The sequence below is a fragment of the Panulirus ornatus genome, chromosome 34 (assembly GCF_036320965.1).
Source record: "Panulirus ornatus isolate Po-2019 chromosome 34, ASM3632096v1, whole genome shotgun sequence".
NCBI classification, from domain to species: Eukaryota; Metazoa; Arthropoda; class Malacostraca; order Decapoda; family Palinuridae; genus Panulirus; species Panulirus ornatus.
This window is the reverse complement of record NC_092257.1, coordinates 59,340-75,202: the sequence shown is the minus strand read 5'-3', so window position 1 is coordinate 75,202 and position 15,863 is coordinate 59,340. Positions and strand designations below refer to the sequence as shown.

Here is a 15,863-nt window from a genome sequence, read left to right as displayed (position 1 = left end):
CGTGAAAATCAAAACCTGTGAAACCGATGTTTCTTGATCTTGTGTGAATTTTAAGGGATTGTTGTGGTTGCCGTGTGAGAGCGGGCTGATGTTGCACATGTATGATCTTGTGAGAGCGGACTGATGTTGCACATGTATGATCTTGTGGATATAACGCATTCCATCACACTTCACTAGGCAGGAGTTCTTTGGATGTTTAGGCTGCTAAGTTAGGAGAGGAACTTATAAGTTTTGTTGATTTGCTTCTGTCATACATGGTCAATTATGCAATTAAATCCTTGTATACATTAATGTAAACAATCTCAAACAAGTTTAAACCGTCAACAACAGTAAACATGTGGAGCGAGAGCACCTTGGTCGAGGATTTCAGTTTTTCAAAACTTTTTAACTAAATCCATTAAATCTTCCACAACATTACTCATGATTCTAAAAGATTTTCCATCACTATTTTCAAGAAGCTTCACGTTCAAACTGTGCAGTTGTTCATAACACCATTATAGTGCAATGAATACGCCAACAAGTCTCACACTGCAACTTTTATTTTCTATATACATAACCTAATCAATGTAGAAGAAAATTTCCACACAACTAAACTGGTAGTTTACCCATGTTATACACTTGGTTAATGTAACATTATAAACTGAACTAACCTAACCATGACTGTGAAATGACCATAATTAGTCCGTAAGGGAACGAAGGGTACGGTCCACACCTCTGCAAACCACAGTCTTCAGAATGCAAATGACCCTTCCTTCCTTCCTTCCTTCCTTCCTTCCTTCCTTCCTTTGAATTTCCTTAATGAAATAATCTAAGCTCTGTTCTGAATGTAGAGTTCTTTTGCAATGGTACAACTATATCTAGGAACAGTATTGGCGATTTCGAGTACTGTAATTTACGATCTTAAGTGCAACACAAATTCATGTTTGAACTTTAATTCCGATATTTGCCGCTGCAGAGTGCCAGAAATGGCTGCTTGTGGGGCATTGTCGTCGGTCAGGTTAAGAACAATATGTTCAACAATCGTTTCAACGCTCACAAACTAGAATTTATCCCGAGCAATTATCTGCGTCCACACTTTTCATTAACGTTGGCATATATCCGGCAATCACGAAGAATTAAAGCAAGTCTTTACTAGTGAGAAATGTAAAGGTGTTTCAAAGGTCCTGTATTACCTCACGTGGTTAATCTACATTTAGCATTATGATAAATATTTCCTTGATTACAATGTACTTGGTTATGAAAATAATTATGAGTCTTAATATCAATATATTCTTCATTATCTATCAGTGAAATATACGACTCCAACTAATGTACATAACGTTACAAACTAATCAAGTTATTATAGCGATCATTAACTGCTTGTTCACCATTGGTTGGACTGAGAGGCTATGAGTAGAGTGGCCAAAGATATCGTTTGATCATTGCTAACGATACATGAGGTTCACAAGACCTAGTTATATAACAACCCGCGCTCTACCTGGCTCTATGGGTTATTACAGTCGACTGCCAGGGTCGTTAAGGCAATCATCGTAAAGTTATAACATTGACACAAAAATTACAACACCGACACAAAAGTTATAACACCCGACACAAAAGTTATAACACAAAACAGACACAAAAGTCACCACCGACACAAAAATTATAACACGGACATAAAAGTTACAACACAAAAGTTATAACACCGACACAACTTATAACACCGACACAAGTTATAACACCGACACAAGTTATAACACCGACACAAGTTATAACACCGACACAAGTTATAACACCGACACAAGTTATAACACAGACACACTTCAACGGAATCAGTACATAAAGCATGTCAAAGCAACACCATGTACGTATTGTATCGACATGCATTATAGAGAACGGGCGGTATGAGCAAGAGGACGTTGGCCTGGCAAACATTTAGCAAACCCAACCAAACAACGAGCTGGTTACATTTATCCAAATCTCGAAATTCAATGTCATTTTTTGCATTCTATTTGTACGATATTAGTATTGCATGCTTGTGCATCCATCATAAAGAACGTTGACCAGATTAAAGATATATCCATGAAGCAATCAACATAGATTGTAATTTTCAGAATGCAAAAAGCTACACAACACTCATACTTGTGGCACATCAGGAATGTGAAGATGAATAATAATGACCTACTTCAGTACTCCACACAATACGACATGCACTTTAGATATCCATGAACATGGAGATCGACACACAGAGACTAACCTCAGTATGTTGAGCTGCGGCTAAACAGATGGAAATGACAATAGCGATCAGTGCGAGGCTTAAATTCAGTGTGGGCAGACATCAACAACAGCAGCTTCAAAAGGTTTTCTTGAGGATCAAGCGGTATTTGGCAATGTAACAAGTTGTAGAATCAAGACAATAGATGGCACCATCGTCTCATTATGATCATAAGGTCTCACCTCGCGTGATCAAGGATATTACCATAAGATCTTTGCTCTCTCATACACATCTTGTTTCCAAAATAATATTAGGAAAAAAAGAATGATAATTTCAAGTATACTTCACTTACGAGTTCCTGATAGAAATTCAGGAGAATATCCACCAACTTATGAGGAGTTCAGCACTGCATCAGTGATGCTCAAGTCCAAGAAAACAGATGATTAGAATTTCTTTCATTCGTTATCATCAACACATATTATACAACCGATCTTAATTCTTACAAACTCCATCCAAAATCAAGCATATGTTTGTTTGTTTAATCATGATGAAAGATAACAATGAGTACGAAATTACAGCTGATTTTAAATATAGATGTTTATCAACGATTACTGCAGACTTGATACAATTACTAGCACTAACGTAGAACTATTAAGAATTAGTTACAAAAACATGATGATCATTGACACTTATTCCATCAAAACAATTTCCTTGTTTCTTAAAATTGTTTTTCTGGAATATGTTAAGGTGATAATGATTTTTCAGCACTAGAACTAACAACTCCCAATACTACATCTCGAACTTTTTGAAACTGCCTCATCCACTTCATAGAAAAATTGCCTGAAAATTCAGATGGTTGTATTTACAGATACGATGCAAAGAATGCAATAAAATTGACATGGGACAAAATGGAAAAGAACTGAATTTAAGACTAAAGCAACACAAGTGTTGGACAATAATCAAATTCTCTGTTCCAGGATATATGAGACTTGAGTCATTTGTGACTGGAACAGCACTGTATGTTGTCATTCAGCTGTCGATAGAAGTATCATGGACAAACATTATCAAACACAACTTTCGTAATAATCTCAACATCAACCTACGCGAATATAAGTTCTAGAAACAAAGAAGAGCATCATTACCTCACATCCATTCTTGAGCTATCATGTGTAACCCACCGAAACCAGAGCCCCCGTTCACACACACACACACACACATACACACACACACACACACACACACACACACACACACATATATATATATATATATATATATATATCACACACACACACACACACACACACACACATATATATATATATATATATATATATATATATATATATATATATATATATATATATATATATATATAAGCAGACGTATTTCAATGAGGCGCCATCTGTTGAGTATAATGCAGAAGTTCCCAGGTGAAGTATTTGTCATGTTGCCACGTATAATAATAATTATGAACAATCACGATTTGCTTGCTACTAAGAGAAGTGATCCTTCTTTGTGGGAAAGGTCGACACGTAAAGCCATTTCACTTTAAGTCACGGAAAGCGCAACATCAGGTTAGTAAAAATGTATATTGCTTTGTTTTTTATTGACGTTTTTCAGTTGTGGTGGGTATTTCAACATTTTCTCCACACGGCGTGTACAGTGTGGTCTGAGGTGGAATATAACCACCTGTTGGAAGTTATCGTGTTTTGCTGTTGATACTACAGGTTTTGTGAACCATACATTTCTGTAATTACTACAGTCTTGTTTCACTCTGGTGTAAAGTATCTTTATGTAATGAAACATTTTTTTGGGCTATAGTATCATTTATGTTGAACCTAGCGAAGTTTCATTAGGGAACGAGATGCATAACTATCTTAATCACATTAGATTTCAAACCTAATCTCATGGTTTACGATGTTTCGAATTTAGTATAAGCTGGTACCTACAGTCAAGGCAACACTCATCACATGAATCCAAGATGACCTTCGGTATTCTGAAACTATCGTGTCTGACCTGGTGATTTTCATGTATAACTACAGTTATTGCAATCGTGAATTTGTTCCCATTTTGGTAGGAACATATTTTGGTTACTTTCTACAATAATTGTGCATCAATGTAAACAGAGGCTAGTTGAGATTAATGGTGTAAGATTGCTACTACGTAGTTAAGGTTACTGCAGTTGGTTTCATGCATGAGCATATGAATCGTCTAATATTCTAATTTGTAAGAAGTTTTACGTGGATACTTGAAGGTAATATACGCCTCGGGTTATTTACATCTGGATTTGTATTGTGATCCTTTTAGGTAACGAGTCGGTAGTAAACACCACAAGTGACTTGTGATGGATCTTGACGACGTAGTGACCTTGAAACTAGAAGCCATGGGTGATCAGAGTCGTGTAGTGGTACATGTTACGACGAGACTTGTAAGGAGGTTAACATGACTCTCTACTCCTGGATGATGGTCGAGCATAAGACCCCAGTTGTGATGACTTTCGCCTTCTTGTATAACTGATTTTTCTTTAAATCTTTCCTACTCTTACTAAGGATTATATATACATATAGAGACTATAGTGACTGACTTGACCGAAAATAAAACAAACTCTAGTAAAAGGCCCCATCGGGTCAAAGAGGCTTTCACAGGTATTTGTAGAAATATAATGTAAAGGCTACATAGAACAGGGAAAATAGGGACGTGAGAGCTAATAGCACATTAAATGTTCGAAGGAAGATTTACTGTGACGTAACATTTTTAGCATGGACAGAAAACTGAAGTTTTACATAGTAGGATCATGTTCTTGATGTGTAAGTTTCCAGTACAGTACCTGAATGACACTAGACGATGTTTCAACAGGACTGTGTGGAGGAAGTGTGCTGCAAGTCATGCTCCAGTGTCGCGTCAAGAAGGTCCTCCCTCTGGGACTCCTCCTCGCTGCTGTCATGTTGGTGAGTAAAGTTGTTGCCACGTATGTCCTGCATCCCAGACCACGTATGTCCTGCATCCCAGACCACGCATGTCCTGCATCCCAGACCACGTATGTCCTGCATCCCAGACCACGTATGTCCTGCATCCCAGACCACGCATGTCCTGCATCCCAGACCACGCATGTCCTGCATCCCAGACCACGCATGTCCTGCATCCCAGACCACGCATGTCCTGCATCCCAGACCACGCATGTCCTGCATCCCAGACCACGCATGTCCTGCATCCCAGACCACGCATGTCCTGCATCCCAGACCACGCATGTCCTGCATCCCAGACCACGCATGTCCTGCATCCCAGACCACGCATGTCCTGCATCCCAGACCACGCATGTCCTGCATCCCAGACCACGCATGTCCTGCATCCCAGACCACGCATGTCCTGCATCCCAGACCACGCATGTCCTGCATCCCAGACCACGCATGTCCTGCATCCCAGACCACGCATGTCCTGCATCCCAGACCACGCATGTCCTGCATCCCAGACCACGCATGTCCTGCATCCCAGACCACGCATGTCCTGCATCCCAGACCACGCATGTCCTGCATCCCAGACCACGCATGTCCTGCATCCCAGACCACGCATGTCCTGCATCCCAGACCACGCATGTCCTGCATCCCAGACCACGCATGTCCTGCATCCCAGACCACGCATGCCCTGCATCCCAGACCACGCATGTCCTGCATCCCAGACCACGCATGTCCTGCATCCCAGACCACGCATGTCCTGCATCCCAGACCACGCATGTCCTGCATCCCAGACCACGCATGTCCTGCATCCCAGACCACGCATGCCCTGCATCCCAGACCACGCATGTCCTGCATCCCAGACCACGCATGTCCTGCATCCCAGACCACGCATGTCCTGCATCCCAGACCTTCTCGTACATACTAATGTTATAACGTGAGGGTCGTATACCTTGCTCACCTGCTATGCGTCTGTCACTTTAATCTGCGTGAATCCAATACAGTAATTATATCTTGTAATGCATTGTTCATGCTTGATATAATTCCATAACTTCACAATTGTCTAAAGTTCCGTAATTCGAAAATTCTATACCATTTTGATTATGGCTGCTATTCATTAACTGCCCCCGTAGATGAAATGAACTACGGACCAATGGTGACCTTGACATTAATATACAGTTGGTAAAATTTTGTGGTGGTGGTCTTCTGCCGTGTGAAATTCCATCTCTCCTTTTCTGACCGATATGTCTCTGGCATTAGAAGACCCACATACGAACACGTGGAACTGTTGTAATTGTTATGATTAATATCTACTACGCAAGTATTATTTCATGGCTTTCATACGTGCGTTCATATGTGCATGACATCGTATGAAGGTTAACTAGACACCACATAGGAAGAGTGAAGGAGGGAGGGAGGTTAAAAGGCCGATATGAATCACTTGGACACTAGAGAGAGTGGGTCGTTTAGTTCCCGCTACACTGTAATAGTTAGTTACACATTTGTTAGTGTAATATGCTGTGTGTGATAAACATAAGAAATTTTCTGTGTGATGTCGAACTCTATCGACGATGTCTAGGGTGAATTACTGAACATATAAACCAGAGTGTTAGTATCTGAAATGTTATCTATCTACAGTATAACACAAGGACCATATTAGAGCAGGTCCTCATCCCCTTCTCATTAACGTTTGTTGAGAATGAATCTTTTACTGTAAATAATGAATACAAAAGTGATCATGAATAAATCAGTTGTGGTGACTACAGCCAATGATATCTAACACTTGTGCAAACATGTATTGGGAAAAATGTCTTATTTATCTATACCGATTATAAGTGTGTAAATACTACTCCTGAAAACATGTTAAAACATATAGAATATTATCCAATAAAACATATAGAATATTATCCAGTAAAACATATAGAATATTATCCAATAAAACATATAGAATATTATCCAATAAAACATATAGAATATTATCCAATAAAACATATAGAATATTATCCAGTAAAACATATAGAATATTATCCAGTAAAACATATAGAATATTATCCAGTAAAACATATAGAATATTATCCAATAAAACATATAGAATATTATCCAGTAAAACATATAGAATATTATCCAATAAAACATATAGAATATTATCCAATAAAACATATAGAATATTATCCAATAAAACATATAGAATATTATCCAGTAAAACATATAGAATATTATCCAATAAAACATATAGAATATTATCCAATAAAACATATAGAATATTATCCAGTAAAACATATAGAATATTATCCAGTAAAACATATAGAATATTATCCAATAAAACATATAGAATATTATCCAATAAAACATATAGAATATTATCCAGTAAAACATATAGAATATTATCCAGTAAAACATATAGAATATTATCCAGTAAAACATATAGAATATTATCCAATAAAACATATAGAATATTATCCAGTAAAACATATAGAATATTATCCAGTAAAACATATAGAATATTATCCAATAAAACATATAGAATATTATCCAATAAAACATATAGAATATTATCCAATAAAACATATAGAATATTATCCAATAAAACATATAGAATATTATCCAGTAAAACATATAGAATATTATCCAGTAAAACGGATAATACGAATAAATCATGTTTACCATAACTGCACCACAGTCCCAACCAAACCAACAGATTACCATGAACTGCACCACAGTCCCAACCAAACCAACAGATTACCATGAACTGCACCACAGTCCCAACCAAACCTACAGATTACCATGAACTGCACCACAGTCCCAACCAAACCAACAGATTACCATGAACTGCACCACAGTCCCAACCAAACCAACAGATTACCATGAACTGCACCACAGTCCCAACCAAACCAACAGATTACCATGAACTGCACCACAGTCCCAACCAAACCAACAGATTACCATGAACTGCACCACAGTCCCAACCAAACCTACAGATTACCATGAACTGCACCACAGTCCCAACCAAACCTACAGATTACCATGAACTGCACCACAGTCCCAACCAAACCTACAGATTACCATGAACTGCACCACAGTCCCAACCAAACCTACAGATTACCATGAACTGCACCACAGTCCCAACCAAACCAACAGATTACCATGAACTGCACCACAGTCCCAACCAAACCTACAGATTACCATGAACTGCACCACAGTCCCAACCAAACCTACAGATTACCATGAACTGCACCACAGTCCCAACCAAACCTACAGATTACCATGAACTGCACCACAGTCCCAACCAAACCTACAGATTACCATGAACTGCACCACAGTCCCAACCAAACCAACAGATTACCATGAACTGCACCACAGTCCCAACCAAACCAACAGATTACCATGAACTGCACCACAGTCCCAACCAAACCTACAGATTACCATGAACTGCACCACAGTCCCAACCAAACCTACAGATTACCATGAACTGCACCACAGTCCCAACCAAACCTACAGATTACCATTAACTGCACCACAGTCCCAACCAAACCTACAGATTACCATGAACTGCACCACAGTCCCAACCAAACCTACAGATTACCATGAACTGCACCACAGTCCCAACCAAACCTACAGATTACCATGAACTGCACCACAGTCCCAACCAAACCTACAGATTACCATGAACTGCACCACAGTCCCAACCAAACCAACAGTATAAATCTCTTCTGAACATCCAGTTAATGTTACAGACGAAGCAAGGCAGTAATGTTCCCCGTATGCCACGGTTATTACACTAATCATATCTGGAATTGTTGACTAGTTTGAAAAACCTTTTAAGTTTTCCCATTCAGCAGTGGCATGATTCATATAGCTGCTGGATTTCGTTCGTCTTGGATTGTTTCGTATATATTTCTCTAAATTAAGGACACCGTTTATTCGTGTCAAGTATCCTCGTCCCCGAGATCATATCCAACCATGGAAGCTCGCACTTCAGCCTCGTCCACTTATCAAATCCTGTATGTTCTGTTCAGCATACCTGGAGTTCAGAGGTCGCCAACACACGCCAGTCTTTGCAGCAGTTGTCACGATATTTCGTTTGTTCAGATTACAGTTCCACAAATTTGCATTATGCACATCATCGGGTGTAGTGTCTAGCTAATTCCAGTCTTTCTTCCTTGTTTACCTGCTTCAATGTTTCCTTGTTAGCTGAGTTACAACACCTTATACTGCACTCTGTAAGATGACGTCTCGCTGGGTAGACCCGGCACCTGAGTTATGTCAACAGTAGATGTGAGTGGCGTCTCCATCACCGCTTGGACGACTCCCTGATCATCCTCGGGAGTTGCCACTTGTGGTCGACCACATCTTGGACGGGTAACTACAGTTGCCTCCCCGTCTGATCACCGTTTCCGCTCGGTCAGTGTGGTTAACATTGAGCCCTGTAGCCCGGGCAATGATGGCTGCCATTGTCATACCAGCCATTCTTTCGTCTGTTTCCTTGCGCTACCTCTCTAACGCGGGAGACAGCGACAAAGCAAAATAAATAAATGAAATAAATCCCTGGGGATGGGGAAGAAAGAATACTTCCATGTATTCCTCACGTGTCGTAGGCGACTAAAGGGGACGAGAGCGGGGGACTGGAAACCCTCCTCTCCTTGTATTTTAACTTTCTAAAAGGGGAAACAGAAGAAGGAGTCACGCGGGGAGTGTTCATCTTCCTCGAAGGCTCGATTGGGGTGTCTAAATGTGTGTGGATGTAACCAAGATCAGAAAAATGGAGAGATAGGTTTTATGTTTGAGGAAAGGAGCATGGATGTTTTGGCTCTGAAACGAAGCTCGAGGGTAAAGGGGAAGAATGGTTTGGGGATGTCTTGGGAGTAAAGTCAGGGGTTAGTGAGAGGACAAGAGCAAGGGAAGGAGTAGCACTACTCATGAAACAGGAGTGGTGGGAGTAAGTGATAGTGTAAGAAAGTAAACTCTAGATTAATATGGGTAAAACAAAGTTGATGAAGAGAGATGGGTGATTATTGGTGCATATGCACCTGGGCATGAGAAGAAAGATCATGAGGCAAATGTTTTGGGAGCAGCTGAGTGAGTGTGTTAGTAGTTTTGATGCAAGAGACCGGGTTATAGTGATGGGTGACTTGAATGCAAAGGTGAGTAGTGTGGCAGTTGAGGGAATAATTGGTGTACATGGGGTGCTCAGTGTTGTAAATGGAAAGGAAGAGCTTGTAGATTTATGTGCTGAAAAAGGACTGGTGATTGGGAATGCCAGGTTTAAAAAGAGATACATAAGTATACATGTGTAAGTAGGAGAGATGGCCAGAGAGCGTTATTGGATTACGTGTTAATTGATAGGCGCGCGAAAGAGAGACTTTTGGATGTTAATGTGCTGAGAGCTGCAACTGGAGGGATGTCTGATCATTATCTTGTGGAGGCGAAGGTGAAGATTTGTAGAGGTTTTCAGAAAAGAAAAATGTTGAGTGGTGAGAGTAATTGAGCTTGGGAAGGAGACTTGTGTGAGGAAGTACCAGGAGAGACTGAGTACAGCATGGAAAAAGGTGAGAACAAAGGACGCAAGGGGAGTGGGGGAGGAATGGGATGTATTTAGGGAAGCAATGATGGCTTGCACAAAAGATGCTTGTGGCATGAGAAGCGTGGGAGGTGGGCAGATTAGAAAGGGCAGTGAGTGGTGGGATGAAGAAGTAAGTTATTGTGAAAGAGAAGAGAAAGGTATTTGGAGATTTTTGCAGGGAAATAATGCAAATGACTGGGAGATGTATAAAAGAATGAGGCACGAGGTCAAGAGAAAGGTGCAAGAGGCTGAAAGAGGGCAAATGAGAGTTGGGGTGAGAGTATCATTAGATTCTAGGGAGAATAAAAAGATGTTTGGAAGGAGGTGAATAGAGTGCGTAAGACAAGGGAACAAATGGGAACTTCAGTGAAGGGGGCTAATGGGGAGGTGGTAACAAGTAGTGGTGATGTGAGAAGATAGTGGGTATTTTGAAGGTTTGTCGAATGTGTTTGATAGTGGCAGATATAGGGTGTTTTGGTCGAGGTGGTGTGCAAAGTGAGAGGATTAGGGAGAATGGTTTGGTAAACAGAGAAGAGGTAGTATCGCTCTGAATCGCGCTCCCTCGCTCTTATCAACTTCTCTTTGCATATCCATTCTTAAAGAACGAAGTTCAGTGTGCTTGCATCACCTTACCTAGATGTGCTTCGTGACGAGCACATATAGTATTTAACTGAAAGTTAGTCGGGGAAAGTCGTAATGTAACTGGTTGAGCACAACACTGAGCCGTGGGCCATACAATATTTATTTGATGTTTTGACCATACATCTGTTGTACATTCTTTCTTGCAAACTACGGCTGGTAATGAATATCTCGAGTATTACTTTTGACCTTGATATTTGTAAATGTAGTTTCTGGATGAAATAACTTTGGATTTTATGAACATTAAGAGAATCAATCAATAGGATAGGATCGTCCCTTATATTATGCTCCATAACACCCTCTTAACTGTTCAAATATACTTTTACATTATTTGGTTTAAATCTGTTTCGTCTAACCATGTGTCGAATTGTTTGGTTAATAGGAGACATCATTGATATAACTATTGACAACGTTTGCCATGAAAATGTTGGTTCTATGACGGAGTGTGATGGCAGGTGGAGGGAGGCCCAGCCAGAGAGAGGGTACCAGGCACCCACACCTTGAAGGACAACTTGAGCGACGTGTATGATGAAGTTCAAGACACTGGGGTCCTCCAGCGAATCTGGTCTGGTCTCAGAACAGGTCTTGGTTCACTAGCTGGCCTCGGCAGGAATAACATAGGTAAGCAACACATAAAGCCAGTATTTCATTTTCCATGATCTGCATACGACACTCTAGTTGTTAACCTTACTGCAGCTGATTGCTAACACGTTTTCCAGGTGAGCGAATGGCAAGCTTCCAGCGTGAGAGTCAAGAGCGGTTGTACAGGGAGATGAACTCCCTCCTGCAGGTGCGTCACAGACAACGCCGTGCTCATGCCCAGGACGCCACCCTCACCAGGGATGACACAGGTTAGGCTGGTCACAATTGTAGTTAGAATAAATTTTTTGTTGACATTATCCAGTGTTTTGATGCCTGGCATACTCATCAGAGCCAGGCTAGTTCAGCTAACTCTCTTCCATGTGCAGAGATCCATAACAAAGGAATTCAAACGGCAAAAAAACCATCGGGTAATTTAGAATCCGTTTGTGATAACGGAAGAAACTTTAATGTGGTAAATGTTAGAAGATAGAGATGATTCCCAGAGATTAACCTGCAAATGATTTTGACTGTGGAGACGCAAATGATTATCAAAATCACGAGACTTGACTAACTTGGTAGATGAAGATGATCAAAGCCTCTGATCTCGAATACCTGTATTAGATTACATCTTAAACTTTCTTTTTCCTGGGGTAAATATATTGGTAATGTGATCCCATCTCGTTTCAATTGGTCAATCAGTCCAGGAAACATCTTGTTAGCTGTACATTGTACTCTTCTAAAGTTATGGTAACCAAGACTGTACACTGTTAAAGATGTGGACAAACCAATGAATTGTAAAAAGGACTTAAATTCGATGGCCGTACCTATGAAACGAAGAATTTTGTTTGCTCTTCCCATTGCTTCTGTACTTTGCTTACTTATAGATCACCATTATAACACCAGACTTAATTTCAGAGTGAAACTCTTGACGTTCGAGTGCATTCTTAGATTATAAGCCAGCCTTGTATCAGCGAATTTTGATATCTTGTAATGCAGCCCATTATGAACTGAGAGAATGATCCTTGAGGCACTCCACTTATTAACCTCAGACCATTCTGAGGCCTGAGCACCACTTACAGCTACTTGACCATTCCTATCCACTTCAGTACAACACCATCAATGTCGTATGACTTGATTTTTGCTGGTCATCTTTTATGGTGAATCTTGAGCTTTCTTGAAAGTTTTGATGGAAAGCATCAAGAGCTTTACTTTCCTCGTACATATTGTTTATATCGTAAATCGAGCAGATTTGTCACGAGGGAGTGAATTCGTACAAACCATGCTGCTAATAGTTAAATGTCTGTAATCTAAATGATTTGCTGCAGTTTTCTCGAATGATGGTTTCCATAAGTTTTCCAGATGTGGACGTTAACCTAATAGGACGATAATTTACGAACTCGTTACTTTTTTTTGTCTTGCATTGACATTTATGGATCTGGAGAAGGCAGATGCTCTGTAGAAGGTATTAAGAATATATGGTGTGGGAGGTAAGTTGTTACAAGTAATGAAAAGTTTTTATCCAGGATGTAAGGCATGTGTACGTGTAGAAAGAGAGGAAAGTGATTGGTTCTCGGTGAATGTTGGTTTGCGGCAGGGGTGTGTGATGTCTCCATGGTTGTTTGATTTGTTTATGGATGGGGTTGTTAGGGAGGTAAATGCAAGAGTCTTGCAAAGGGGCAAGTATGCAGTCTGTTGTGGATGAGAGAGCTTGGAAAGTGAGTCAGTTGTTGTTCGCTGATGATACAGCGCTGGTGGCTGATTCGTGCGAGAAACTGCAGAAGCTGGTGACTGAGTTTGGTAAAGTGTGTGAAAAGAAAGTTGAGAGTAAATGTGAATAAGAGCAAGTTTATCAAGTACAGTAGGGGTGAAGGACAAGTCAACTGGGAGGTAAGTTTGAATGGAGAAAAACTGGAGGAAGTAATGTTTTAGATATCTGGGAGTGCATTTGGCAGCGGATGGAACTATGGAAGCGAAATTAAATCATAGGGTGGGTGAGGGGGGCGAAAGTTCTGGGAGCGTTGAAAAATGTGTGGAAGTAGAGAACGTTATCTTGGAAAGCAAAAATGGGTATGTTTGAAGGAATAGCGGTTCCAACAATGTTATATGATTGCAAGGCGTGGGATACAGATAGAGTTGTGCGGATGAGGGTGGATGTGCTGGAAATGAGATTTTTGAGGACAATATATGGTGAGATGGTTTGATCGAATAAGTAATGAAAGGGTAAGAGAGATGTGTGGTAAAGTGTGGTTGAGAGAGCAGAAGATGGTGTTTTGAAATGGTTTGATCACATAGAGAGAATGAGTGAGGAAAGATTGACCAAGAGGATATATGTGTCGGAGGTGGAGGGAACGAGGAGAAGTTGGAGACCAAATTGGAGGTGGAAAGATGGAGTGAAAAAGATTGTGTGATCGGGGCCTGAACATGCAGGAGGGTGAAAGGCGTGCAAGAAATAGTGAATTGGAACGATGTGGTATACCGGGGTTGACGTGCTGTCAATGGATTGAACCAGGGCATGTGAAGTGTCTGGGGTAAACCATGGAAAGTTTTGTGGGGCCTGGATGTGGAAAGGGAGCTGAGGTTTCGGTGCATTATACATGACAGTTAGGGACTAAGTGTGAACGATTGTGGCCTTTGTTGTCTTTTCCCAGTGCTACCTCGCGCACATGCCGGGGGAGGAGGTTGTCATTTCATATGTGGCGGGGTGGCGACGAGAATGAATAAGGGCAGACGGTATGAATTATGTACATGTGTATATATGTATATGTCTGTGTGTATATATATGTATACTTTGAGATGTATAGATATGTATATGTACGTGTATGTATATACATGTGTATGTGGGTGGGTTGGGCCATTCTTTCGTCTGTTTCCTTGCGCTACCTGCTAACGCGGGAAACGGCGACAAAGTATAATAAAAAAAAAAGCTAACAAACTTTCGTTCATCTGGAACTTTTTCTGTAGCAATTGAAATCTTGAAAAGGGCAGCGAGGCCTCGACTAATCATATATTTTTGCCAGTCATTGTTCCATGATAACGCTTATCCGGATCTGACGTTTTATCCGGATCTGACGTTTTATCCGGATCTGACGTTTTATCCGGATCTGACGTTTTATTATATTTGAAATATATTGCTGGAAGCATGTCCTGTGCTTCTATGTCTGTTTGTTGAACTTTCCTTCTCTCGTCAATGAAACTGAATTCGTAACATGGGTTATCTTCGATGTAATCATTAACATGTCATCCGGAACAGATTAACATGAAATGATAAAAGTGAGTTTTCCTGAAGTCTATGGGCCAGAATACAGCAAAACCAGATTCATATATGAAGTCTTAAGAGGACACTCGAAGGCAATTTCTCTGAGCTAAATTCCTTGAGTGTTTTATTCATCCCTTAAATGGCCAACACTTTAATGTAATCCATTTCTGATGTAGTTTTTCTTCCATATACGAGAAAAAATGTAATTATTTTTCTTAAGGGTTGTAGTCTTGTAAGAACCAAGAAGTGTTAGCGCTCCATTAGCAACACTGGTTTTCCATACAAATAATCTGGTTTCGCATATTTGTGTAGTTCGATTAAGTCCTGTGAGGAGGTGTGATCTAACATTGTACCTTGGGAATGGTAGAAATGAGAGATGTTTATGTATAAAGTATGACAATCTTAGACAGCGAAGTAACAACACTGTTTTTGATGGAGAATTCTCTCTACAGGTTACTACACATTACTTTATCCAGATGATAATGTGAACCCCATCTTTAAGGCCTTTGCAGTACCGCATCATGCCATTTCCATGGTAATATTTGAACACAAGGACTACATCATCTGGCTTGTTACAGAAAGCTACACTCAAAGTAACCCCGGACGCTTGCATGTCTACGCTCTTCAATTGGTAAGATAGTTTGTAAATGTGAATCGTACCAAACATGAGTTTTACAAGTG

The 15,863-nt window shown here is 40.3% G+C and overlaps 2 protein-coding genes across 3 annotated transcripts in view; one reads left to right on the top strand and one right to left on the bottom strand.

The window, feature by feature from the left end:
- LOC139759722 (uncharacterized) overlaps nucleotides 1–2,272 on the bottom strand; it is a 41,396-nt gene extending 39,124 nt beyond the window's left edge. The window contains exon 1 of one of the 2 annotated variants that reach the window (XM_071682117.1): nucleotides 2,234–2,272. The gene's annotated coding sequence lies outside the window, so the exon portion shown is untranslated. The other variant, XM_071682118.1, reaches the window with a different exon arrangement.
- Nucleotides 2,273–3,752: 1,480 nt separating this feature from the next.
- LOC139759721 (uncharacterized) overlaps nucleotides 3,753–15,863 on the top strand; it is a 49,202-nt gene continuing 37,091 nt past the window's right edge. The window contains exons 1-5 of the mRNA XM_071682116.1: nucleotides 3,753–3,768; nucleotides 5,051–5,142; nucleotides 11,800–11,965; nucleotides 12,064–12,195; nucleotides 15,635–15,813. Coding sequence (XP_071538217.1) covers nucleotides 5,080–5,142; nucleotides 11,800–11,965; nucleotides 12,064–12,195; nucleotides 15,635–15,813 — 540 coding nt within the window. The 5' untranslated portion in view covers nucleotides 3,753–3,768; nucleotides 5,051–5,079. The remainder of the gene's footprint in view (nucleotides 3,769–5,050; nucleotides 5,143–11,799; nucleotides 11,966–12,063; nucleotides 12,196–15,634; nucleotides 15,814–15,863) is intronic.